Raw genomic sequence first — 27,049 nt, forward strand, 5'->3', positions numbered from 1 at the left:
TTTGTGGAATAAGATATTTTTATTGATTTCCAGTTATGAGTAAACATATTAATGCTTAGAAATTATGTACATTTTGTGTAAGTTGGTCTTATCTTTTGAAGCAATTTCTTGTACAACAGTAGTTCAGGGTTAGTAATTGTTTGTGTGGTCATTTATGTTACGGTAGACAGCCGATGTCAAGTTTAAGTGGTATGTGTGAAGTTTTGTGAAGAGTGTGAGATTCAAAGTTGAGATAATCTGTCTTGTATGTGGTCAGTCGTGTGTAAGTATGACACTATAAATTAAACAATGTATTCCTCGGTTCGTACGGGAGAATGGCATTAAGCCTCGGTAGCGTCTTTCATCTGTTCGACTCGGACACACCTCGGCTTAATGGGGGGAGTATTGTAACCGTACGTCCCTCGTCAAAATTATATAATTAAGGGTATGAAGTACTTATACATTGTTTAATACCGTGAGAGACGCTCCATCGGCGAGGTACCATCCCCGGACCTTCTAAGTGTAATTCCGCTATTGTCCTCCTCAGGCTAAGGGTGCCGCTATTGTCCCTAACGCCACCTGTTTACGCCCAGTATCTCATAAACCCATGACCTGACCGTGCGAGACCAGCCGGGAGGGGTATTGGATTACTTGAAGACCGACAGAGGTTTATGGGCATCTGGAAAAATACGAATGTCGGGCAGGTGTCGGGCTCGACACTTGGCTCTCCCCTTTTATGTTCTTGTTTTTCGGATGCCAACTGGGGGACTTGTAAAGAGAGGGGGTCGGCTATAGGGAGCGGAGGATGACAGTAGTTGGAATGTAGATAGAGTGGAGAGACGTGTTTAAGANCTGGAGATCCCGGATTTATTTACCCCGAAGTGTGTTCCATTCCCATCTCCAAAGCACCCGTATCCCTGAGAGAAAGAACTCAAGCTCGAGCGACAGTCGTGGCAACTGTAAGTCGGCGGTCGGCTGTAGCTATTAAAATCAATACTTACATTGTATGTCCCGAGTCCAATAACAGGAAAATCGTAATTATTATTAAGCTTCACTGTTGGTGTCATGTTGTTGCACAGTTGTGATAACGAATTCACGATAATGTATGAAGGAACTCAGATGTAATACTCTTTCCTGTTTTCGTGCTAAGGAATCGAAGTCTTTTCACGAAAATTGCGTCGTTACTCAGCGGTATCCTGTCAGCCACTAGTCCGCTTGTCCGTCTGCAACCAAATGAAGGAAGTTCAAGTGTATGCCAGCCGTTTCGCATTCAAGGTCTCTCAAACTGAGCCTCAGTTCCTTCCCGCAGGTACAGGCAGTGCGAGACCAAAATCTGCTTCTGTGCTACATTTTTTCTTTCCAAGTGAGCCAGGATAGCGCAGTCGGTATAGCGACTGGCTACTGGCTACTGGCTGGACGACCGAGGGGTCAGAATTCGAGTCCCGGTGGGGTCAAGAATTTTCATTTCCCCATATCGTCCAGACCGGCTCTGGGGTCCACCCAATCTCGTATCCAATCGGTACCGAGGCTCTTTCCCCTGGGGTAAAGCGACCGGGGCGTGAAGCTGGCCACTCACCTCCGACTAGTGCCGAGTTCAAGATAATGTGAATCTATACATCCACTCCCCCATACGCCTTCGTGGCGTAGTGCTTAATTACTTACGCACAAGGACAACTTTACTTTAACTTGGTTTGTTGCAGAGAATGGACTGCATTATATACACTTTGATTACTTTTAAGAAAAATAGAGATATCAGCATAGCCACTGGGTACGGGCTGAACGATCGAGGGGTCGCAGTTCGAGTCTCGGCAGGAGCAAAATCTCAGCTCACAGTTAAAGCCCAGCCAGTTAACCTTGCTATCTCTCCCCTACACAAAATCGCTTGTCCCGGCTCCCTTCCCCCACCCCTCCCACACCACTGCTTTCACTTGTTCACTTGCAGTTCATCCCCTTCCCTCTCTGCTCTAACGGTATACTCTTTAGTCTGCTTTATCGTGTCTCACGGTGTTGTCGCTTGCAGATTTACTTATACTTTTTCTTCAACCCTGAAGATGGGGGCGATACGTTCCTCCGAAACGTCGGTTAACACCACATATACACGGTGCCAAATCCCAGAAGACTGCATTCTTCAAAATTTTTCTCGTTTCCATGAAATCCAGACCATTTCTGGGATGCACCAGTCTCCTATCCAGCTACTTCGTCTCTAGCCTATACCAGTGTTTCTCAACCGCCGGGCCGCGGCCCGGTACTGGGTCCTCATTTTATTGAAAAAAGGATTTATTGAGCCGCGGTCTCACAAAGGTTGAGAACCAGTGGCCTACGCAGTCGTTGACCCCGGTAACAGACGATTCTTATCTGACTTGATCAAGTCCAAAAGTGCTCAAAACCTTGACCGAATATTCTGTGACCATAACTGTAGCTGACCTTACAAATTACTGTTAGGAATAATTAGTCGTTTATTTTCCACAAATGTAATCGCTATAGATATTAATGCCGATCCCAGTGGCCGCGCGGTCTAACGCATGAACTGTCTTCGTCCGCTCGAACACTGGGATCGTGGGTTCGAATCCCACTCGAGGCATGGATGTCTGTGTGCATTTATTGTGTGTTTATGTTGTTCTCTCTGTAGGTAGCGGCCTTACTACGAAATGATCACTCGTCCAAGGAGTCCTACCGACTATGATATATGTATGGATTTGGAAACTGAAAAGGCGGCCAAGGTCCATAGATAGGCAGACATATAAAGATATATTTATGGCCTTCTTTATGTTTTTGTAATAAATAATGTGTGCCGTATATTACATAAGTTAAGTCAATTGTAAATGATATGTAAGAAAGAGCCATGGGCTATAGCACTGTCTCGGTACTTACCCGATAGTCTGAAGAACACAATAAATCCTGACTATGGATGGCTGGTCTTTGGGGAGCAATATAATTCCGGAACTTCCGAGTACGAAGAAAGAGTGCTAGCCAATCGACCCATATTTTTGTTCATTACTAGGTTTAATTTTTTTATTGCTAGTGGGGTGGGACTAAGTCCCTTGTACTGCGGCCACTTCTGGCCTATTGTAACAGCCCCAGATGATAGGTGTGGGTGATTGTGGAGCAATTGGTGGAATGAAGATTGGCAAGGGAAACTGAAGTACTCGGGGAAATCCTGCCCCAGCGCCACTTTGTCCACCACAAATCCCACTTGACCACACCCGAAATCGAACCAGGGCCGCCGCGGTGGGAAGCCAGCGACTAACCGCTTGAGCCTTCTCGACACACCATTCCGAAGATGTTAGTCACAAACAGTTTTCAGTACACATCAATAAAAATAAGTGGGGAACATATAAGTGGTTTATACTTTTATTTGTGATGAAATCTGATACATTTAATAATAATAAACTTTATGCGATGTGCTCCCTTTTCGTGGTTTATATAATTTGAAGGCCTGATCTACAGTTCACTGTCTCTCCACATGATGTTTTGTGCTGAGATGCGTCGTGATGGTGCATGACGTCATCTTCTTTGTGATCAGTACTCAATGTCGAAAGGATAATTCTTGTGTCCTATTCCACTAGAAAACAGAAATAAAACACGTTACAGCTATGAGTAAAATGGATTTCTTTTCGGTTGACATAATCCTTCCAGCCGCACTATGACCCTCAGCCTCTGACAGAAATGAATACCAGGAATCTTCCTGGGGGGTAAAGGGCGGCCGGCGCGTAAGACTGACAACCTCACCGCCATCTGTAAGCCGATTTTCTAGAAAATGTGGTAGACACGACGTCTTCTCCGTGTGTCTGTGTATCCCCCTTATCAGCTTTCGAATGCCTGAACCTGTCTCAATGACACTTAGTGTGTATATCATGGCACTGAGCCCATCCCAACGGCGTATTTCATGAATCTCTGCCATCAGTCTGTGTGTCTGTTTATGTAGTCCCCTATTGTTGCAAGGTAATGGCTTGGTAAACACGTTCCCGCGACAAAGAAGTACTGTTGGAGGCGTCGTTTTCTGTGAAATCCATGTCGTATGAAAGGAGAGTAAGGGATTAGTTCGTCCCAGAACGTCTTATATACAATAAATTAAACTATTCTACTAATAAGAATATTATGTTTGAAATCAAATTATTGAATTTTCTTTAACTTCACAATGCAGAGAAAGTATTAGCTACCCAGATAGTTAAATTCCCCATCATTAAACCCTGAAATTAGCCAGCTGAATTCAGTACACTGTTTCAAACACCTTCTTCAGGATTAATTGTAAATATTAATGGAATTTACGCTTATCTGTTTCCTCCAGGTTTTCCAACAGAACTTTTGTATACCTATCTATCGCACGCGGGCTACACGTTTCCGCCATATATGAATACGTTTCCTGTGATATTTAAGAAGAGTAGACACAGCAAATGGCCACGCTGTAGCGTAGTTGGTTCAGGCACTATGCTACAAGTCTGAAGGTCGCGGGTTCAATTTCTGACGAGGTCACTGGATTTTTCAATTGACGTAATCCTTCCAGCCGCACTATGACCCTCAGCCTCTGACAGAAATGAATACCAGGAATCTTCCTGGGGGTAAAAGGCGGCCGGCGCGTAAGGCTGACAACCTCACCGTCATCTGTCAGCCAATTGTCTAGAAAATGTGGCTGCCTAGACGTCTCACAATCCTATGGGCCTTCTCGGCCTGTTACAGGAATAGCTTGTTACTTGGTACTTACTCGTTGAAGGCACATATCCTTGCGTTCCTATCCAAGGCGTCAATTGCAGCGACGTCTGCCGAGCTCAGCTCAAAATCAAAGATATCAAAATTTTCCTTCAGTCGATTTTTGTTTGAAGATTTTGGAATTGGTACTGTGCCATGCTGAATCTGTGAACATGCCAAGAAAATTTTAGACCTGCTTGGTATATATATTTATAAATCAAATTGTGTATTTGAACATGCAATTTAATGTGCCCAGAAAGAGTAATTTGATTTTTATACCTTGTATAGAGATAGTTATCTATAAGCAATTATTCCATGTTAGCTTTTGGATAGAATTTACAGGGCCTATCATGTGTGTCACTGAATACACAACGGTATGCATTGCAAATACAGTTATCTCGATTTCCCGCATAGCTACAGATGTTTAAACATCTGTAACCGATAGACTTGAAAGGATTCTGACGATGGTATATACTGTACTTCTTTTGGCTTATTTTGGACTTCACCCATCGTCCGGTATATAAAAAAGACAGTAGGTTAAACCTTCCCTATACACCTGAAGACGGAGACAGATCCAGTCTCCGAAACGTTGTGGTTTTTTGTCTTTTTTATATACCGGACGATGGGTGAAGTCCAAAATAAGCCAAAAGAAGTATCTGTAACCGAGCAGATCTAGATATGTTTTTAAGTTTCGTATATATTTCCAAATTATTTTCTCTCTCTGCTTCGCTTGTGTACACGCTCACCCATTCACTTACACAAAAAATTAGCGTTTTCAGTTATTTATTGCAGTGTCCACTGCTGTAAGGACCTTCTACCAGTGGCAAGTGAGCTAAATTTTCCTTAATTTAAGTCATCTACAGTAAATTACTAGGGGGCTCCACGAATCCAATCATAACATCCAAAAGTGCAAACATTTAAAATACAATGCAAGATTTGAGGTTTTCACGGCGGTGACTATGAAGATAGCAGTCTTCTGGGATGTGACACCGTGTAGATGTGGTGTTAACCGACGTTTCGGAGGAACGTATCGCCTCCATCTTCAGGGTAGAAGGAAAAATAAATAACCCGCAAGCGAAGAGATTGTATAGGGACGTGTTGACTGTCATGTTATTAGTTAATACCAAATTCTAGACTGTTTAACAATTAATTGAAAATAACAGAGCACTGGTTTAATCCTTGCTATTGTTGTCGTTTATGAAGACGTAATTCCGTGCCGTTAAGACACTTGAATGAAACATGCTCAACATTGAAGTGAACAAGAACAATATGATATTATTAACATAATATTATTTAGCCCACTCCTGCCATTCTAACCGTATATTAGACAATATAAAATTTGCATTACGAACTCACCAGGTATCTTAGAATGATCTGGGCCACACTTTTCTTGTATTTCGATGCCAATTCTTGTAGTGTCGGATCTTTAAGAGGTGCAGGAAAGTCTGCTTTGGCAATGCTGTTGGGGCTACCCAGGGGACAGTAGGCCGTTATTACAATACCCCGCTCCTTACAGAAGGCAATCAGCTTGCTTTGGTTCAGGTACGGGTGGCACTCAACCTGCAACGAACAAAATAAATCTTTAGGAAATCAGTTTTTTCAGATAGTTTAGAATTACTTAATTCGGTACAGTTGGTTCAAGATAACGCAACTTTTCGCCTTGGTTTCTGGTACTTCACTGAGGGCCCTCGTTCTCAGGATTCTTCTCTGCCGTTAAAATCGCTACTACTGTCACTTAAAATTACTTCTCTTAATGTGATCTTGTGTCGGGTTTGGGAGTTGAGTATTCCACACGATATGTGAGCGTTGTTGTGCGTACAAATATTACGATTTTGGACATTATCCATCGTATTATCTTCATCTAAAAACCGCCCTGTTTATTTTTCAAAACACGTTTCAGAGACTGGATTCTGTCTTCATCTTCAGGTTAACACCGCTCTTTTCCAACCCGCCTTTGCTTGTATCGGCGCAGTCGGAATGGTGCTATCCCTGCTACACCTGTTTCTACCTTAGGACAGTGTATGATGGCTACTGGAAGTTGTCCTCACAGATCAAACTAAGGAAGATCGGTATAGGTACGGGAAACTAGCTGGGTCGGTTTGCATGAGTCTCAGGGTAGCGATGCCTAAGAAAGCGTTTTTCTAAGAGTTGAGCCAATTGACGTTTATTCACCTCCTAATTCACCACACTGTTAAATTAATGTATTCTTAGCTTTAAGTTACAGCGTTACTATCGGCTAGCTATGTCTCGGAGCGTGCAAGGGTCACGTCCGTTAAGTTCGGAATATTGTGAAAGTCTCTCTTTTTTGTGGAATGGCTTGCACACCCCACGCCGAGAATTCGAAAGATGGTGTTGACATATACATTTCATCCCATCTTCCGTGGGAAGCTTGAACGAGGCAACCCAATCATACTGGCCCTCATTCACAGGCAATTNATATTAAAGATCACAATACATTTCCAGTAATATCGAAACATAAGACTTTTGAAATTAAAAATTACCGAGAATTAATTAGAAATAAATTTCATGGTCATCTATAATCATCCAAATCAATAAGGGCTCAGAATGATCAGCGTCAAGGTAAAACCTACTCGGTTGGGCCCAATCGATAGAGCTAGTCCCTTTCTCCAGGGATAGGGCCTACATATATCCATTTTGCGCAAATGAGTAGGTTATACCTGAAGACGGAATCCAGTCTCTGAAATGTTGTGTTTTGAAAAAAAAAAAAAAAAAAGGACGGATTCTACATGTAGACAAGACGATCGATAATGTCCAAAAACATAACATGTATTTGTACTAATGTACCATCATTAGGCCTTGCCGCCATCTTTGAGCCGATTGTCTAGATAATGTGGGAGCCTCAACGTCTCACAACCCTATGGGCCTTCACGGCTTGTTACAGGGATAGGTTTACTTTTTTATGTACCATCATTACAAACTTTTAATTTTTGTGCGTGTTTTTATGTTTTATATTTCTTGTAGGTTGATTTTGCCGCGGATTTCGTTATGTCTAAATGAGTAGCTGTAGACCAGTTCTACAGCTACTGACCCATGGCTGACAAGCCGAGAAGCTTTTTATCAATTTCAGTCGACGTGACAATTTCAGATCTTAACATTTATATATAGTCTCGTATATAACTGTAGACTATAATGACAGCTGTTAATACATGTAAGAACTCACTGAAGGGTCATGTAAGTAGAAGAGATGGCAAAAAATATCATGGAATTTTACGCATACAGGGTAGAGAGGAACATCAAGGAAACCCTGAAAATACAGGCATGAGAAAGGTACAGCCATTAAGACAGGAAGATATTTGCACACAGAGAATATTTCTCCTTTTAGTTGGAGTGGAATCTAAAAATTTTAGGACAAAGCCGAAATAAGGTAATTGGAAAACAGGTTGATGCACTAAAAACAGTAATAGATCTCACAGATGAAAAGCAACAAGACTGATATGGACATGAATGCCCGATGGAAAATCACCGATTACAGCGTCTGGCATCGGAATGGAGTTCAGTGGGCGCCGGAGAAACGGCAAACGACGACAGATCTGGACTGGCGATGTGACGGGAGTAACGCGGGAGCGAGACCTGCCTGAGTAAGATGTAGAATATCGCGAGAGATGAAAACCTGGGGCGAGGAATCCTCAAAAGTGAGAAACGCTTAAAAATAACACGGCGATCTGATAAGTCTATTTCTGTTTTTTTTTTTAAATAAGAACAGTTGGTTAACAAGAAGTTCGGGGAAGAACTAGTAAAGACAACACCACACGCTGTGGAGGAAACACTCTAACCAGGGGCACATGGCAGTCATGAAAAGCAGGCTACGAACGTGAGAGGCAAGCTGCCGAGACAAAACACCCTGGACAGGCATACATTTATGAACAAGGAACGACACCCTATGTGAGGTGAAATAAAATGCACCAAAATAACGTGGGTATAACAGAAACTTTAAAGAATTTTATCTGGTTTTACCTGAAAAGAGAACTTCAGCGTGTGATTTTAACACGAACTAAGGCAGTGTAGCAGTTTTAACATAATTTAATAAAATATTTGTAACATATTAATACACCTGAAGATGGCCGTTTGGGGCCGAGACGTGTAGTGTCGAAGTGTATAATGTTAAACTAAAATTAAAATTAAGCAGCGAATAAACAATTGTTATAATTTTGACGGACAATAAATACATGGACGTTGAGTAAAGAACTAATCGCTTAATTTCCTTTTATACGACACTGACCGCATAGAAAACGACGCCTCCAAAAATTCTTCGTTGCCGCGTGAATGTTTCTACCAATCAATATTGGGGAGATACACAGGCAGACCCATAAAATCTCCTTTAATAAGACGTGGACCGCATAGAAAATGACGCTTCCAACATTTATTCTATTGTTTCGTGAATTCGTTGCAGCGGGAATGTGTTTACCACGACAGGAGGGACACAATTTACCGAGCTTTTGCCTAGTAACAATAGGAGGGATTCACATACAGACACACAGACTGATGGGAGGGATTTACGAAGTATGTCGTGGAGATACGTACCAAATTTCGTAAACATTGGTTCAGGCATTCGAAAGTGGATTGGAGGAGGGGGTTCACAGACACACAAACAGCATGGTGACTTTACAAGACTAATCTTTTGAAAATAAGGAAATAGGCGAAAATATATGAAAATTATTTCTTTGTACTCCGGTCTCAGACTTGCCTATTATTATAGAAGCCTCTGATGACAGATAACGGTGGTGAATTTTTGGAATGATATTTATAATTTGCACGGAAGACTGAAGCGTTCCCATTGTCACTTCGTCCACCACAAATCCCAATGGGATACAAGCAGGGCCTCCACCTTCGCGGTGAGAAGCCGGAGCTGTGGCACGTCCAGAAAGAATGTTTATTACCTGGTTAACAGCAGGCTTGATGGTTGCCACTTCCAGAACGCGGTTTATTTGTTCTGTGTTGAAGTTGGAGATGCCGACGCTCCTTGCGAGGCCCAGCTTGACGCATTCTTCCATTCCTTTCCACGTGTCCACATAATCATCATCTGCAAGCTGGACTTTACCGTCTGAATCTTTCGGCCACAGTTCTTCTGAGTCCTACACATAAAATGTTGAACCGATGATTCCTCATCCAAATTCAGGAAAAACATAGAAATTTATTTCGGGCTGAGGATCTTAATGTAAAACTGTGTCCGATTTCGAGCTCTGTGTTTCATAATATTGTAGGCTTATGTTTTATTCCAACTTCAGCGGATATAGAATGTCGCGTGGTCAGCGAAACGAATCCCCACGGCCTTTAATTTCGGTTTCCTAGAACTGAGTCGGGACTAGCGCTAGGGGCCTTATCACACGTAAACATGCTAGGTTTCTAGCCGCCAGAGGACAAGCAATTGTATTTGCAGCAGTCTCTGAACTGGGGAAATAATCTAATTTTGAGAAAACTACTCATTTGTTGTATAAATTGAAAGTTCTTTACTCATTTATCTGAATCTGTAAAGGGAGGAGGTATGCTTTCAACAAATCTACTACTACTAATACTACTACTACTACTACTACTACTACTACTACTACTACTACTAATGGCTCTACAACCCAGTTTAGGCCCTGAGCGTTTTTTTTTTCAATCTTATACACTGCCTGTAGAACTTCTTGGATTGGGGATCAGCCCATCGCAAGGCTGCTACCTACACAGGAGTAGGAATACTTCGGTATCCCCTGTCAATCTTAATTCCACCAAATTCTCCATCATCATAATCACGCGGGGCAGGCTACAATAGGCCAATTAGTGGCCACCGTGCCGAGTGGACCCAGCTGGACTCCACCCCCCACTAAAGCGAATTAAAACAAATTGTGTTAGAGAAGTTTCAACTCATAAACTAACAGAGAATCATAGCACTCTTACGCTTTTAATCTTGAATATTTTAGATAGCAGAAAGGAAAAGTTAATATACTTATCTCTTATGTCTAGTTCTCCGTTATGTATTCATTTCTCATCTCCCTCATTATGCTTCATTCCCCATCTAACTCATCTTTCGTGACTGCATATCAAAGTAATGCCATGTCTCAGTACTTACAAATTAAGTTATTTGTATGCCATGTCCTATTATCAACACATGCCAATTAAAATAATGAATCATCACTGCATGACACATGCAAACGATTAATCATTGCTGTGTACAATTTACATAATCTGTTATGATACCTTTCATACCGATATGGATATCAGCTCCATCCTTGCAACGGATATAACTTGTATTTTATTAAGGCTCCACAGTTTCTTCGTTGGGCCTTGGCCGCTTGTTCAGTTTCTTAATCTTTACACAACCGGTAATATTATATTTGAGCATCCTGTTGCATTCAGTTGTCACATATAGTCTATTTTTTCCGTCTAAAATGTAACAATTAACAACGCTGATTCACACTTAATCAACATAGCGGTCGTTATGCATAGAAAATGTTATTAAAATTATTAAAATACAGAGAACGCAAAGTGACACATGATGCGCACACTCAAGAAAACAACATACCAATGAAATATCGAAACAGCAGAATTTAAAAAAAGATGTGAAGAAGGAAACACCAATGACGTAACGAAGGGAATGATATTCGATTAGCGCGCAGTGCATTAGACTCCTTATAAAAGTGTTGCCTGAAGATGGCCTCATATGGCCGAAACATACAGCATTGTGATAATGCATATATATTCTAACATTTTATACACATAACGACCACTGTATGGATTAAGTGTGAATCAGTGTTGTTAATTGTCGCATTATAGACGGAAACAATACTACACGTACTACAAGTGACAGTCGGTAGAATTCCTTGGATGGAGGATCAGCCACTCGCAAGGCTTCCACCGATAAAAAGAGCAACGCAAAGGCAGAATGAACGTATACAGATATCCATGCCTCGAGTCGGATTCGAACCCACAATCCCAGCGTTCGAGCGAGCGAAGACAGTTCATGCCTTAGACAACGCGGCCACTGTGACCGGCACGGATATCACTAACGTCTTCAAATGACACATAGCACAGTGTTTGTTGTATTAGCTTTCAAGTTAATACACTAGTTATTCAGTTTCGCTGTTCCAAAGCGTTCTCTCATCTGGGACGTGACTACATGTGATCTTGTAGATCGTTAACTGTGTTTCGGAGGAAATTGCTGCTTCTATCTTGAGGTTCGTTAAAAACACCTATAACGATCTGCCAGACTACACAGCTTTGCACCCCCAGCAGACTGTAGTCTTCACACCTCCTGCCGAGACAGCCCCAAGTCTCGCTCGATGCTTCTTCACGTTACCTTGAAGGCAAATGGCCAGTGGATAAGATACAGGTCCACATATTCCAGGCCCAGCTTTGAAACGGTCTCTTTACAAGCGTCTACCACCAATTCACGCTTGTGCTTTGTGTTCCACAGCTGAAATGAAAGAGATTCGTTAGTTTTAGCACAATTATTTCGACCCGTTACACATCGCTCTTTACACACTCTACCCATATACGCCATAGTTCTAATCGCTTTAAGGATCACGATCAATAATCCGTGTCGATCCTCCTTAAAAGTTCAGTTCATCACTTAATTAATTCCATGTGTCGGAGTTCGAGTCCCGGTAAGGTCAATAATTTTCTCTTCTCCATGCCATCAAGACCAGCGCTGGGATCCATATAACCTCCTATCCAATGGGTACCGGGGGTAAGGCGGCCGGGGCGTGAAGCTGGCCACTCACCTCTAGCTAGTGCCGAGGTCAAAATGTGGAGCTATACATCTACTCCCCCATACGCCTGTATGACATAGTGCTTAATTAGTTAATCACAGTGACAACTTTAGGGGAGCCGGGATAGCGCAGTAGGTGCAGCGACTGGCTGCGGACTGGACGGTTGAGGGGTCGGAGTCCGAGTCCAGGTAGGGTCAAGAATTTTCTCTTCTCCACATCGTCCAGACAGGCACTGGGGACCACGCGACCTCCTATCCAATGGGTACCGGGGCCCTATTTCCCCGGGGGTAAAGCTGGCGGGCGTGAAGCTGACCAATCACCTCCAGTTAGTGCCGAGGTCAAGAAAATGTGGATCTATACATTTACTCCCCCATACGCCTTCGTGGCGTAGTGCTTAATTAAATAAACACAGGGACAACTTTACTTTTTTGCTGAACTAATTCCATGGAGGTAGAGCAATTCTTGAGAAGGGAGGTCCGGCATGTTGGGGTGCGAATGGAAACAAAAGATTATATAAAAATTTCTTGAGAAATTTGCTAGTCGCTCGACTTGCAAAGAACTTCTCAGTCCTTTATAGAACCCGAAGTTTCTTTGCCATGTAAGCAAGAATCCTCCATGTTATCATATTCTGAACCACACGAACCCAGTTCGCATCCTCAGAACCTAATTCTCTAAGATCAATTTTAATCACACCCCCTAAATCTTCCAGGTGTTCTGTACACATCTGATTTTCTGACTAAATTTTTGTATGCGTTCCTAATTTCTCTCGTACATGTTACCACGTACTTATCAGTTGGTCCCTCAGCATTTCTTCGTTGTAAACTATAATTAAAAAATAGTTTTAGATTCGATTTTATTCCATTCTTCCCAACGCGTATCCGCTATTTTTATATTCTAAAATCCTACTTGAATTATTAATAATCTCTTTGACATTTTCATTCCTGTCTTGTTTTTCGGATGATATAAGAACCCTAGCCCAGTACGACTTCATGTAATAGTTTCTACGATACATTATAGGACGTAAGTGTAATTACAATGGGATTACACATTGTCACGTATGAGGGGTTCCATGACTAATAATAACGGGTTTTGGATTGGATGATACTTTATTTTGCAGTCTCTCTTCTTCACAATCAATTATAGCGCTACCGCTAATCTGCCCACTTCACAGATCACTAGGACAGGCTATCCGTTTCCTGGCAACGGACTTATCACAGAAACTATCACTTCAAATCACTATGAAGTCTTCTTGTCATTTCTTATTCAGTCACCTTGGACTGCCGACCCTCCAGAACTCGACCCAGTTCTCTAATGCTAATTTTCTAATCCAATCTAGCTCAGTCTGAGTCTTGGGATTTACAAGTATGTTATGACTGACGTTCAGTCGGTCCGTCTGTTTTGAAGTAAAGCACACTTCTGGGGCTCATGACCAGATTTTTATTACTGTCAGACAGTTGCAGGTTTGCTGATGTCGGGCGCTCTCTCTGACGAACGGACGGGTCTCTGTTTTACAATTGCTGCTGGTCCTCTCCAGCGCAGTCATTCTCAGGTCCGAGTCCCACGGGATTCGCGACCATATTTTACAGTCTCAGATTCGAGACTTCCCATTTCGTCGCCTCCTACGACGCGCAAAGTCAAAGCCACATTGCGACTGACGGTCAGTCAGTCAGTCAATCTTGGTGTCGAGCCCAGTCTGGGGCTCATGACCTGATATTTATTACTGTTTGACAGTTTAAGTCTTGTTATTATGGGGCGCCCTCTCTGATGAGAGGACGGGTCCGTTTTTTGTCAGTCATTGTCTGTAGTAGTAAGTCATTTGTTATAATGTGAAGGGTATTTACATTTTACTTCTTAAACATGATAATAAATGTATTAAATATATACAGGGTCTCAGTCAGTCCAGCAGATTATGCCTTATTTCTAGTAGCTTCTGGTACAAAGGCAGTCTAGTCACTTGAACGGTCGTATACTTGACTGCCGCCAAGTTTAAGCCTCTTATACATACAAGTCAAAGTCAAAGTCACATTGCGACTGACGGTCAGTCAGTCAGTCAGTCAGTCAGTAAGTCTTGGTGTCGAGCCCCATCTGGGCTCATGACCAGATATTAATTATCACCATTTGACAGTTACGGTCTTATTTTTGTGGGGCGCCCTCTCTGACGAGATGATGGGTCTGTCTTTTGTATATGCTGCTGGCCCTTGCCAGCGCGGTCTTTCTCGGGTCCGAGTCCCTTGGGACTCGCGACCATATTTTACTGTCTCAGATTTGAGACTTCCCTTTTCGTCGCCTCCTACGACTCGCAGGTTATGGTGAAGGTTACATATCCGCGGCACGGACCACACAGAAAATATCCTTCTTCCGTTAGGGATGCGTGTTTACAGCTTTGTTGCCTATCACTGGGTATGGTGCGGACCATATAGAAAACATCTCTACCTTTGTCGGAATTGGTGTGTAACCTAGCAACTTAGTTGTAGCATGCTCCACAGAGAACACAGCTCATATTGTTGCGTGTTCGCTGGAACACAGTCCCTGAAAGTGAGTGAAGTAGTATATTGCAAATACAACGGTAAAGGTGAAATTGGCGGGTGCTCGTAATTAGGCGCCACACCAAGAAGGCGTGGTGGATGTAGGTAGGACGGAAGACATTCCTAACCTTAACACCAAACGCTGGTCAGCGGTCGGTTTCACATTTCAACCGATTAACTCTCGTAGAAATAGTCTTGCTTGTGTCCAAGAGCAAGTTTGGACCCTGTGCAAAGACACAGTCCTCCTTGCTCCCATTGGTAAGCGAATGCCGGTAATCAAGATCACAATCAGTAATTTTACCGACAGAGATATCATGGTTTACTTAAAAATACAGTGTTTTTTTAAATGTGTTTGTATATGTCAATTGGCACATATATTTGTCTGGCAAATCGCTCTGATGTCCGCATCATGTTAGTCTCCCATACCTTGCTTGTAATAAAGATGTCCTCCCTCTTGATGACTCCTTCTGCGATCTTTGCTCTGACGCCTGCCCCAACTTCTTTCTCATTTTGGTACGCCATGGCAGTGTCAAAATGGCGGTATCCAATGTCAATTGCATCTTTCACCAGTTGTTCCGCCTCACCTTGTTTAGCCTATAAATGAAGAAAGATAAGTGTAAACAGATACACGTAACCTCGTAGGTAATGTTTATTATGTAAGATTTGAGGCTTTCACGGCGGTGACTATGAAGAAAGCAGCCTTCTGGGATTTGGCGCCGTGTATATGTGGTGTTAACCGACGTTTCGGAGGAACGTATCGCCCCCATCTTCAGGGTTGAAGAAAAAGTATAGGTAAATCTGCAAGCGACAACACGTGAGACTGCTTTACCGTGTCTCACGGTGTTGTCGCTTGCAGATTTACCTATACTTTTTCTTCAACCCTGAAGATGGGGGCGATACGTTCCTCCGAAACGTCGGTTAACACCACATATACACGGCGCCAAATCCCAGAAGACTGCTTTCTTCAATGTTTATTATATTCCTGCCAATACAGCACTTTATCCACCAGATGGAGTTCTGTGTCTGGGACGATATGTCTCGGCACTGTCTGCTATCTCCAGGTCCGGTTCTTACATGATAATAACTGTGATACCTGTAACTGCCGAAACAGTAAACTCCACCTGTCGGAAATAGTGCTGTGTTGACAGAAATAAAATTGAATCCCACACAAGGCATGGATGTCTGTATGCGTTTATTCTGTGTCTGTGTTGTCCTGTGTGTAGGTAGTGGCCTTGCGACTGACTGACCATTCGTCCAAGGAGTGATACCGTATGTGCAAAAAATTACTAAACTGAAGAAGAGGCTAGGGCCCAACAAAGGGCTGTAAAGCCACTGATGAACGAATGAATGAATGAATGAATTAATTAATTTAACAGATTTTGCTGTTATGTACTCAATATGCTGCAGAAAGATGCAGTATAAATTTAATTTTAAAATACGGCAGGTTAGCTCATTGGTGACACACCTGACTTTAGTGTTAGAGAGTTATTCAGTTCGAATTTTTGTCATGACACAGGTTGAGCTGGCTAAAGTTCTTCACGCTTGTGTTCCTCTAGAAATATCTCGGTCATTTCCTGCCTCTGTTCTTTCCAGAGCATTCCACACAATCAGCCCTTCACATTATAAATTTCCTGAATTCCTACATACCGTGAGTAGATACTTTACATTTACATAACATTTCAGAGACCAGTAATTAGAATGTAAGAGGAGTTGCACTGGCTACGCCTACAGAAGTAAAGATTAAACTTGAATGTTTAAATACGGTATTAGGCGCCTTATAATTTACATTCTGGGGTGCCGAAGTTTGACTCTCTGATCCTACATTCCTGCATCACACTTATATTACACTATACTACAGTATGGAACTCATCTATTTTACATTACTCTTTGTTTACACGTGTCCTCTTACACCTCCTACCGATTACTACTCGTCTACAGTTATTTCCGCTTTGCTCTCGCTCTTTCTTACTAAACTTCCTCATTTTTTATATTTAATCGTGTATATTCCTGTTTTCTATCACTGCACTTTATTCTTGCATCCTGCTATCCTCTGCAGCGTTTTCCTAAACCTCTTGTCCAAAATCTGGTCCCTCCAAAGAGTTTTTCTTTCATATCTCAATATGAAGCTCTTCTCCTTTGCTACATATGAGACAAACCCCATGTTCATAACTAATTATATTATAGAATTGTAATAAGAAGCCGGGATAGCGCAGTCGGTATAGCGACTGGCTATGGGCTGGATGATCTAGAGGTCGGAGTTCGAGTCCAAGTAGGGTCAAGAATTTTAGTCTTCTCGACGTCGTCCAGACCGGGTCTGAGGTTCACGCAACCCCCTATACAATGGGTATCGGGGGTAAAGCTTCTGGACCGTAAAGCTGACCACTCATCTCCAACTTGACCTCGGAGGTCAAGAAAATGTGGATCTATACATCCACTCCGCCCTAGCCTTCATGGCGTACTGCCCCATCTTTTCGCATCACATCGTCTGGAAAACCGTTGTTTTGTTATTTTATTGTGTCAAGGAAATAGGACCATTTTCCTAATCGTCGCTTAAAAAAAAAAAGAAGGAAAGAATGAAAAACTGACAAGAAAAAGCAAAGGTCCACGTTGATTAGACTTGAAAGGATTCTGACGATGGTGTATACTGTACTTCTTTTGGCTTATTTGACTTGACTGAGTAGGTTAAACCTTCCCTATACACCTGAAGACGGAGACAGATCCAGTCTCCGAAACGTTGTGGTTCTTTGTCTTTTTTATATACCGGACGATGGGTGAAGTCCAAAATAAGCCAAAAGAAGTAAAGGTCCACGTGTTAGATTTTTCACAGAGTAGCGGAAGAAATGGAGCTTAATTATTTCAAACGGAAGACCGAATATTAGCCTACTCCTTTCATAGCAGGAATTTATTAAATTTCACGAATACTATTTATTTTCTGGACGAATGACGACTTAACCAGGCAAATTTAAATGGAGTCTAGCAAAATAAAGGATTTGCTGAGGACAAATAATATTTAAGATATATCAACTTACAAACAAAGTTCCAACGCCGAGAACTGGGATGTCGCGGTTGTTGTTTAGCTTCACTGACATCATGGTTAGAACCGCTGGTAACCTTCGTGGCTCCCGATAAACTTCACTGCTACGGTTTGTGCCTCCAATGACGCAGCACATTCGACGCGTCGCGTTTTTATAGGCACGGAAGGTAGTAGCCGCATGAAAACATGAGACTTTTGTGCTTTATGGCTAGGGCACACCAAGGAAACTGGCAACCGCAACGCAACCGCAATTTCCGAGAATTGTTATCAGCCTGAGTTGAACACATGTTACTGAATGGAGCAGCACAAATTGAGGAAACGGCAACGTAGTTTCCTCATTTCACTCTTGAGAAGAGGATGTCAGGACGACTTTCCTTTGCTGTTCATATAGAATCTCTTCAGTGGTGCAAATTATCTTAAACCCCCTGGAAATATTGCTCCAAATTCTAATAACAAATATATAACATACATGGTTGGAGAAAACTGCATAAAGAGCAGCTTCATAACTTGTACCCTTCTCCAAGTATAATTAGAATGATCAAGTCAAGGAGCATGAGGTGGGCAAGGCATGTAGCACGAATGGGGGAGAAGAGGATTGCATATAGGATATTGGTGGGAAAGTCAGAAGGAAAGAGACCACTGGGAAGGCCAAGGCGTAAGTGGGTGGACAATATTAAAATTGATCTTAGAGAGGTAGGATGGGATGGTATGGATTGGATTGATCTGGCTCAGGATAGAGACCAGTCGAAGGCTCTTTTGAACACAGTAATGAAACTTCGGGTTCCCTAAAATGCTGGGAATATAATATACATGAAATGAAATCAAGCCAAACAACGTCGGGTGGTTCCTTTAGTAGTGGACTTACAATACTCGTAGAGAAAAATGTGAACATTTCAGTAAACACTAGTAAAATTAGGGGTATCAGCTGAAAAAAAAAACTGGAGCAAGGTCACTCAGTTTACTGTATATCTGAAAGACAAATTATATGAGGAAGTTAATGAAGGAAAGATAGAGGGGCGGATAGAAGTGACCAGAAGACGAGGAAGAAGACGTAAGAAGATGCTGGATGACCTTGGGGACAGAAGAGGATATTTTCATTTGAAGGAGAAAGCTCTAGATCGCATCAAGTGTTTTGGAAGAGACTGTGGACCTGTCGTCTTGACAGATTACTAATGAATGATGAATGAATGGAATAAATTCATCTAGCTCAGAATAAGAATTGGTGGCAGACTATCATGATGACAGCAGTAAGTAAACCTTTGTGTCCCTAATAAGGCAGACTATTTCTTGACTAACTGGGAGACTATGTATTCAAACAGAACTCTGCATTTCATGCAAAGTGGAAGCCACTCTTACGTCATTTACGTAATATTCATCAAGCACAACAAATTTACCTGTTTTAGATAGGTCCATCAACTTGCTTAAAATATGTACTATATGCAGAGGATAATTATTAATATTTGAAGAGCGTACAGACACACGGAGTATAGATAAGAGGCGCTAATTGTTGCGAAAAGCGCTTAACTTATTAAGCCCTGACCGTATTCATTGTATGAGTATAGGGCATCCCTTACTGCTGTGTGCTTCTGAACATTATATTTTAAATTGACAGAGGAAGCCAACGTATGAAGATGCATAAACACGAATTCGAAGCAAATGAGACAGTTCACAGAAGTATTTATGCCCGAGCGATGCATAAAATGCGATATATGTTGTATGTTGTCCTTCACTACAGCGTGACGAATATTTATACGTGTTGGAAGAAGATAACCGGGGAATTTCCAGGCTGATATGCTGACTTTCCTTAACCGCTCAAAAACTGTATGAGCGTTTTATCGCTATGTTCGAGTTTCAGGAATATTGATTAAAATGACTTGCATTATAGAAAGTGAATGCAAGGTTTTCCGTTCTGCTCATATTATATTCTCAAGAATCCGTCATGATCTTTATTAAATTTTAAACTATGACATTTAGAATTTCTAACTAGTCCAGACTATCTGCAAGAATATTCAGCAGAATTCCCTGTTCTGCTGAAGTAAAGCAAGCTGTTGTGTAACTTAATTAACCCTTTAAAGACTTAGTCAGTGAGTCATGTAAATTGCTGGTGGCCCTCGCCAGCATAGTGATTCTTTGTTGAGTCAGAAGGAACCCATGACCGCACTTTATTGTCTGACGGCTCTGGGGGCATTCATACTCTCACTGTTAAAGACTGAAATTCTTCTACATAATGTTTAAAAATTCAGTTCATACCTCACAGAAAACACATTACATCTCCCCTAAAAAGGCTAACCGCTTACTGTTTAAGGAAATAATAGCTGTATCTTGTGAGAACAATACGAAACATAAATAAGTATTGTGGGCAGAATTCACACATTTCTTATGTTAAAACAGGTCGCAAACATTCCCTTATTTTATATATATATATATATGNAAGGAACAGGTGCGTTTAGGTAAGAACTCACCTCTGCCTAGAGTTGATATCAAATATGATAAAGTTATACATTCACTCCCCCATATCTCTTCATGGACGTGATGCATAAAATATTAAACACAGGAACGTTTCACAAACAACACATGTCTTCTCTCTGCCACTTAATATCCATGTTTCATTATGTCTTTTATTACGGCTTATCTGATTAATCATACAATTCTACTTTGTTCGAGTGTGACCTCCAAGACATTATTTTGCCCTTTATTGGAACTTTCTAGAAAGTGAAATATTTTGTGTAATTCCAACATCTGAGAGATACAAGAATTCAAATTAAATATGAAATCTTCATAATTTAATGTAGTTCTATACATAGACCTACAAAACTTACAAATTGGAGCAGATGCTTTTATGCAGAGCTACTAAAATTAGATCTCATTCAGTGAGAAGAGGTTGGCAGTAGTGGGCTGCTACTTCCACAGGCGATGTTTGCATGAGTTGCACTTTTATCTTCCGTCTTCTTATTCCGTCATATAAAGTTACATAGCAGCTCATATCAGTAGTTATCTCTTTCAACAAATATTCTGAATTATCTTATCTTTCAGTCAACACTACCCTGTTTATCTTGTTAACTTTGATGCCCTTTTCTTTAGGTTAATTCGTTTATATATTACGTAAGCGATGGTAGTAAACTGTATTGATTGGTTTTCAGAATGCAATAACGTAACAGTGTTGGCCAAGCAAACAGGCATGCATTTCATTCGCTCATAACTTCTGTTTTTGTATGCGCCTGACGTTGCAACCCGAACTGAAATTACCTAGAATGAATATAGTGAAGCATGTAAATCACACAAATTTCGAATGTCACTTATTTTTATTGCTAGTGGGGTAGGACTAAGTCCCTTGTACTGCGGCCATTTCTGGCCTATTGTACCAGCCCAAGGTGATGGGTGAGGGTGATTGTGGAGCAATTGGTTGAATGAAGATTGGCAGGGGAAACCGAAGTACTCGGAGAAAACCTGCCCCAGCGCTACTTTGTCCACCACAAATCCCACTTGACCAGACCCCGGGATCGAACCAGGGCCGCCGCAGTGGGAATCCAGCGACTAACCGCTTGAGATATGGCGCGGCCCTCGAATCCCACTTAAGGCACGGTTGTGTGTCCGCGTTTCTTCTCTGTTTGTGTTATGTTTAGTGACGGGCGACGGACTGATGACATTCCTAAGGAGTCTACCAACTGTGTCTAAGAACCATAGTCCAGATTAGTCACGATGGGAACAGACCAGAAGGCAAAATCCGTCAAGGGAGAAGAAGAAATAAGTGACTCGGTACAGTTCAGCGAGTCTGATATGTGAAATTGATTAGGAGGTTTTTACGCTACACGGGTCAGATTTGGTAACGAACTTGGTAAGGTAAAGTCAAAGTTTTCCCTGCATTTAACTAATTCAGCACTACGCCATGAAGGCGTATGAGGGAGTGGATTTATAGAGCCACGTTTCCTTGACCTCGGCACTAGTTGGAGTTTTGGTGGTATATTTTATTGATCCGTCCCTCATTGTCAAACATGGCATGAAGAATTGATGAGTTCAAGGTTATAGGATGAAAGTGTTATTAGTAAAAGCTATCTGTGTTCGAGCAGCGCCCATCTAGGCGCGATATACTTTTCAAAGCCTCGATCAATTTCTTAACACGTAAGATAAATTGAAATAGGAAGAACATAACCACCTCAGCGAGAGGAGAAAATATGCAGAAGAGACAAGGCAATATCTGAACGTACTCCAGCTATAGGAATACACTGATCGTTTCCGTCAAGGACACACTTTACACTACATCGGCACATGAAACCTCGCCTTCAAAGACACTCACTGTACTACATCAATCAGCGCCGGTTGCTCGCAAATAGATAAAAAATGGCACAAAAAGTAAAGCTATCCGTGTAATAGGCCTTGAAGGACCATAGGTTTGTGGGGAGTCGAGGTTCTCACATTTACTAGACAATCGGCTCAAAGATGGCCGTGAGTTTGTCAGCCTCCCACGTCGGCTGCCCTTTAATCCCCCCCAGGAAGGTTCCTTGTACTCATATGTGTTAGGGGCTGAGTCGACCCCAGGGTCATAGTGCGTCTCGAAAGATTAGGAAAATTGGAAAAAATCCACCTGATCGGGACAGGAACCCGCGACCTTCCGGCTTGTAACATATTGCCTCAACCAACTGCGCTACCGCATATTCCCACTCGCCAAAGAGAAATATCGAAAAGACAGCGCGACTATACGAAAAGGTAAGTAATAACGTACAATTATGATTCAACTTAACATAAAAGTACCAAATTTTACGAAAAAATCTAAATAAATTAAAAGTCTGTAACTCTATAAACACGTAATATATTTTAGAGGAACACTTTTACGTATGTATTATTGAACCCAAGGGGAGTGCCTCCGATACGGAAGCAGGGTGCGCCTAATTTCCGCTCTGGATGGTGTTGAGAAGAGAAAAATCTCATATCCCCGCTGGCAGTGGAACATCAGTTCCTTGGTCATCCAGCCCGTAGCCAGTGAGCTATCCCGGCTTCCTACGTCCTTACGTATTTCCAAGTTTTAACAGATTGTGTCTACAGTCTAAATATTTTGGCATATAGACCCGCTACTAGGAAACGACCGCGAAATTAGCAACTATTGCTAAGTAATGGCACGTAAACTGCAATAAATGAATGGTGTTTACTGCGCGGTCCGTGCCGTTGGCTGCGCACTCAACAATGGAATTAAGTCATGCCACCGCTAAGCAACAATCGAACTCCAACAGAGGAACTGTGTTTTGTACGCAGTCCGTGCCGAGATATTACAAGCAGGACAGTTGGTGAGGAGTTGGTCATACATGTGACACATTCATTTAATCACTGCCTCCGACTATTCCATTTTCGAAAGCCTTGGAAGGAAGCAAAAGTTATAACATCACCGAAACCCGGTAAGGACCCGAAATTCGCTCAAAATTTACGTCTGATTTGCCTCGTGCCTACAACAGACAAGCTATCCGAGGAAGTAATTCTGAAATTAGTCCAAAAGCACATTGAAGACAGAGGCCTGTCTAATGCAACCCAGTTTGGTTTCCGTGATCATCACAGCAGGACACTTCAATGTATGATGCTTACGGACCACATCACCTTAACTTTCAACAATAACATATCTATGGCTGCTGTCTTCTTGGATGTTGAAAAAGGCCTTTAGTACAACATGACAACCTGGTTTGCTATGTATATTAACGAAATTGAAATTTGCCATTACTTTATCAAACTTGGGGCACGCGGTAGCGTAGTTGGTTGATGTACTATGCTACAAGCCGGGAGGTCGCGGGATCAAATCCCGATGAGGTGAAATTTTTCAATTTACCTAATCCTTCCAGCTGCTCTATGGCCCTGTGGCCGACTCAGCCTCTAACAGAAATGAGTACTAGGAATATTCTTGGAATGTTCTTGGGGGTAGAGGGCGGCCGGCAAGTAAGACTGACAACCTTGCCGCCATCTGTGAGCCAACTGTCTAGAAAATGTGGGAACCTCAACATCTCACAACCTTATGGGCCTCCACGACCTGTTACAGGGATACCTTTACTTTTTTACTAATCAAAATTATTAACTGTTTTCTTCCTCAGAGGAAATTAAGAGTTTCGGTCGAACGTGAAATGTCTGCGCCAAGGGATATACAAGCAGGGGTGCCAGAAGGTTCTGTCATGTCCGGCACATTGTACAGTCTATACATAAGTGATATGTCTCAGACAGGTGGTGTCTGTCTAGGTCTCTTTGCTGATGGCACCCGTATATATGCGACAGACCACAAAGAGGATTATGTTCTCAGAAAGCTGCAGCGATGCGAGACGTTGTGTTAGCGCTGGAACATAAGAAACAACGAAGATAAGCTCAGTCAATCTACTTTTCTCACAGACATAGGCCTCCGAGGTTCATCTTACACTGAATAGACGGAATATCCCCTTTGTCAACCATGTAAAATATCTCGGTGTAATTTTCGCTAAGAGGGCTACATGAAGACTGCACATAGAAATGATTGAAGCCAAGGCCTTCAGAACATTTATTAGAATCTACTCCCTGTTCAAAAGTGAGCGTTTAAGGGCTAACATTACACTCATCCTCCACAAGTCATTGATGAGGCCAGTAATGACTTATGTTTCTCCCGCCTGGGAATTAGCAGCAATCAGCTACCTCTCAAAATTGCAGCACATGTAAAGAAGTTCTCCGCACCATCGGAAATTTACCAAAGTTCACAGCGGTCTGCGATTTGTACAGGGCTTTCGACCTTCCGTGTGTATATAATTATATAACAAAATTGTGCAGGCGACAAGCAGAAGTCATACAAAAACGTGAGGAACATTTTTGCGGTATAGAACAAGGTGAAGCTAGACATGAAAAATATAAGAGGCTTGTACTTGGCGGTGGTCAAGCTTAAGACCGTTCAAGTGACTACGGTGCCGTCGTAACATAAGATACGTAAGATAGGCATGATCCGCTCTTTAAAGCATGTACTGACAGAGGACTTGTGTGTAGTGCAAAATGTACACTTGACTAAAGGCCAAGCGTATTCATATTATCTCCTCAGAAGGGATGTCATATAAGGACTGTTACCGCAAGAGTTCAGTTGGGTGAACCCCGGAGTCCGTCTGAACGACATGGAGAAGTGAAAATTCTCGACCACACCGGGACTCGAACTCCGACCCCTCGGTCGTCCAGCCAGTAGCTAGTCACTATTTTTTTTAATTCGCTCACTGGGGGGTGGGGTCCAACTGGGCCCACTCGGCACGGCGGCCACTGATTGGCCTATTGTAGCCTGCCCCGGGTGATTATGTTGATGGAGAATTTGGTGGAATGAAGATTGGCAGGGGAAACTGAAGTACTCGGAGACAACCCGCCCCAGCGCCAATTTGTCTACCACAAATACCACTTGACCAGACCCGGGATAGAACACGGTTCGCCGCCGTGGGAAGCCAGCGACTAACCGCTTGAGCTATGGCGCGGCCTTAGCTAGTCTCTATCCCGGATCACTTGTGTAGTACAATCTTCAATCCCCGACTGATGCTGCAACTTTCCTAGCATATGAGTAAGAGATGGAGTCTAAAACACGGCGTATTGACACTGTGTAATTCTATACCACACATCTGTCCACGGTATAAACTTATGAGATTTCAGGTTCTCACAGTCGTGACTGTTCTTCTGGGATACTCAGGTCAAAGTCAACCGGAGTTTAGAGGACTATTTCACCTCCATCTTCAGGTTTAAATAGCAAGTTAACGAAGAAACCAACATAAAGCAGGGAGTAAGAAGATCTCTGCTGATTTATTGCTTAGCTGAAACTTAATGCCCTGAAAGTAGAGGCAATATATTCTTCCAGAACTTCAGTTGACTTACACCAGACTGCACGGCGTTGTATGCAGGAAGATAATTCTGTATAGACTTTGTTACCAACGAAGCAGATACCTTCGTGAACCATAAAGGTGAGGCGAAATTGTCCCTGTGCTTAACTAATTAAGCACTACGCCATGAAGGCGTATCGGGGAGTGGATGTATAGATCCACATTTTCTTTGCCTCGGCACTAGCTGAAGGTGAATGGTCAGCTTCACGTCCTGGCTGCTTTACCTTCGCGGAAGGAGCCCCCGGGCTCCATTGAATAGGAGGTTTAGTGGACCACAGAGCCGGTCTGGACGATTGGAGAAGCGAAAAGTCTTGACCTTGCCATGACTCGAACTCCGACCCCTCGGTCGTCCAGCCCATAGCCAGTCGCTACACCCACTACGCTATTCCGGCTCCTCCTTCATGGACCATACGTCTGTGAACTTTTGTCGAAAGTAACAGATTCATGGAGCCGGTCACGGTAGCCGAGCGGTCTAAGGCATGCACTGTCTTCGCTCGCTCGGAAGCCGGGATCGTGAGTTCGAATCCCACTCAGAGCATGGATGTTTGTGTGCGTTTTTCTGTGTTTGTCTACAGGTAGAGGCCTTGCGACGAGCTGATCACCCGCCCAAGGAGTCCTACCGACCTAGGCCCACTGGGGCTGTAGTGCCAAGGAGAAAAAAAAACAGATTCATGGAACCTAGATTTTCTACAGCTGCGATTAAATTAGCTTGTCCCACACACGTACTTGAAAAGTACAGACGCCCGTTACCAGAATATCGCGTCCATTGCTGGGTCTGAAGCAGGAGTGGGGCTACATTATTACACAGATATATCAGAGGCATTGTGATAAATTACACTGTATAATGAAATATAGTGCAACATGTATGGGATATCACTAGCACGCGAAGAGCGCAGACAAAATATGAGATACGTATGATACGTGGTTGATATGTTGAAGCTCTTTAAGGCCCTATTATCGCAGTTATCTTAAGGAATAATTCATAATATACATAAGCTTATAGTAGAATCTGACTTTAATTAGTGGATTAGTGTTTTTGTATTGCATGAAACCGTTTATTAATATTGGATTGATACACGGACCAACAGAATTTGCATATTTTAAAAGTGAATTTTATATTTGAACCTTTTGTGTTAAGAGATGTTTATCATTCATGTTTACTTGATTACAATTCTTGTTCTTTAACTGCGGACTGGCGAGTCATCTAAGATAACCTACCAACAATATCCTTACTTAAGCTTTGTATTTGCTCATGTAGGTAGCATGTATGAAAAACCA

General features: G+C 42.4%; 2 protein-coding genes across 3 annotated transcripts in view; both read right to left on the minus strand.

Annotated features, from left to right (window-relative positions):
• Window positions 1-1,210, minus strand: part of LOC111869434 (1,5-anhydro-D-fructose reductase) — a 12,763-nt gene extending 11,553 nt beyond the window's left edge. For both annotated transcript variants that reach the window (XM_033753420.1, XM_023860965.2), the window contains exon 1: window positions 981-1,210. In XM_033753420.1, coding sequence (XP_033609311.1) covers window positions 981-1,046 — 66 coding nt within the window. In that variant the 5' untranslated portion in view covers window positions 1,047-1,210. The remainder of the gene's footprint in view (window positions 1-980) is intronic.
• Window positions 1,211-3,312: 2,102 nt separating this feature from the next.
• On the minus strand, window positions 3,313-18,071 carry LOC111869436 (1,5-anhydro-D-fructose reductase). Its single transcript, XM_023860969.2, has 7 exons — window positions 17,929-18,071; window positions 15,326-15,493; window positions 11,963-12,079; window positions 9,564-9,758; window positions 6,022-6,225; window positions 4,682-4,830; window positions 3,313-3,541 (listed from the first exon to the last, which is right to left on the minus strand). Exons 1-7 carry the CDS (start codon window positions 18,067-18,069, stop codon window positions 3,499-3,501), a joined length of 1,017 nt encoding a protein of 338 aa, XP_023716737.2. The 5' UTR covers window positions 18,070-18,071; the 3' UTR covers window positions 3,313-3,498.
• Between the last annotated feature and the right edge of the window lie 8,978 nt (window positions 18,072-27,049).

Source organism: Cryptotermes secundus, unplaced genomic scaffold (genome assembly GCF_002891405.2).
Source record: "Cryptotermes secundus unplaced genomic scaffold, Csec_1.0 scaffold813, whole genome shotgun sequence".
Classification (NCBI taxonomy): Eukaryota; Metazoa; Arthropoda; class Insecta; order Blattodea; family Kalotermitidae; genus Cryptotermes; species Cryptotermes secundus.

Excerpts from the sequence above, each read along its gene's own strand:
- LOC111869436 (XM_023860969.2), bottom strand. The coding sequence starts at position 18,069 with ATGTGCTGCGTCATTGGAGGCACAAACCGTAGCAGTGAAGTTTATCGG. Across the intron at positions 6,226-9,563 it reads TCAAGCCTGCTGTTAACCAG|GTTGAGTGCCACCCGTACCT; the intron begins GTAATAAACATT and ends TGTTCGTTGCAG. Across the intron at positions 4,831-6,021 it reads AGATCATTCTAAGATACCTG|ATTCAGCATGGCACAGTACC; the intron begins GTGAGTTCGTAA and ends GCATGTTCACAG.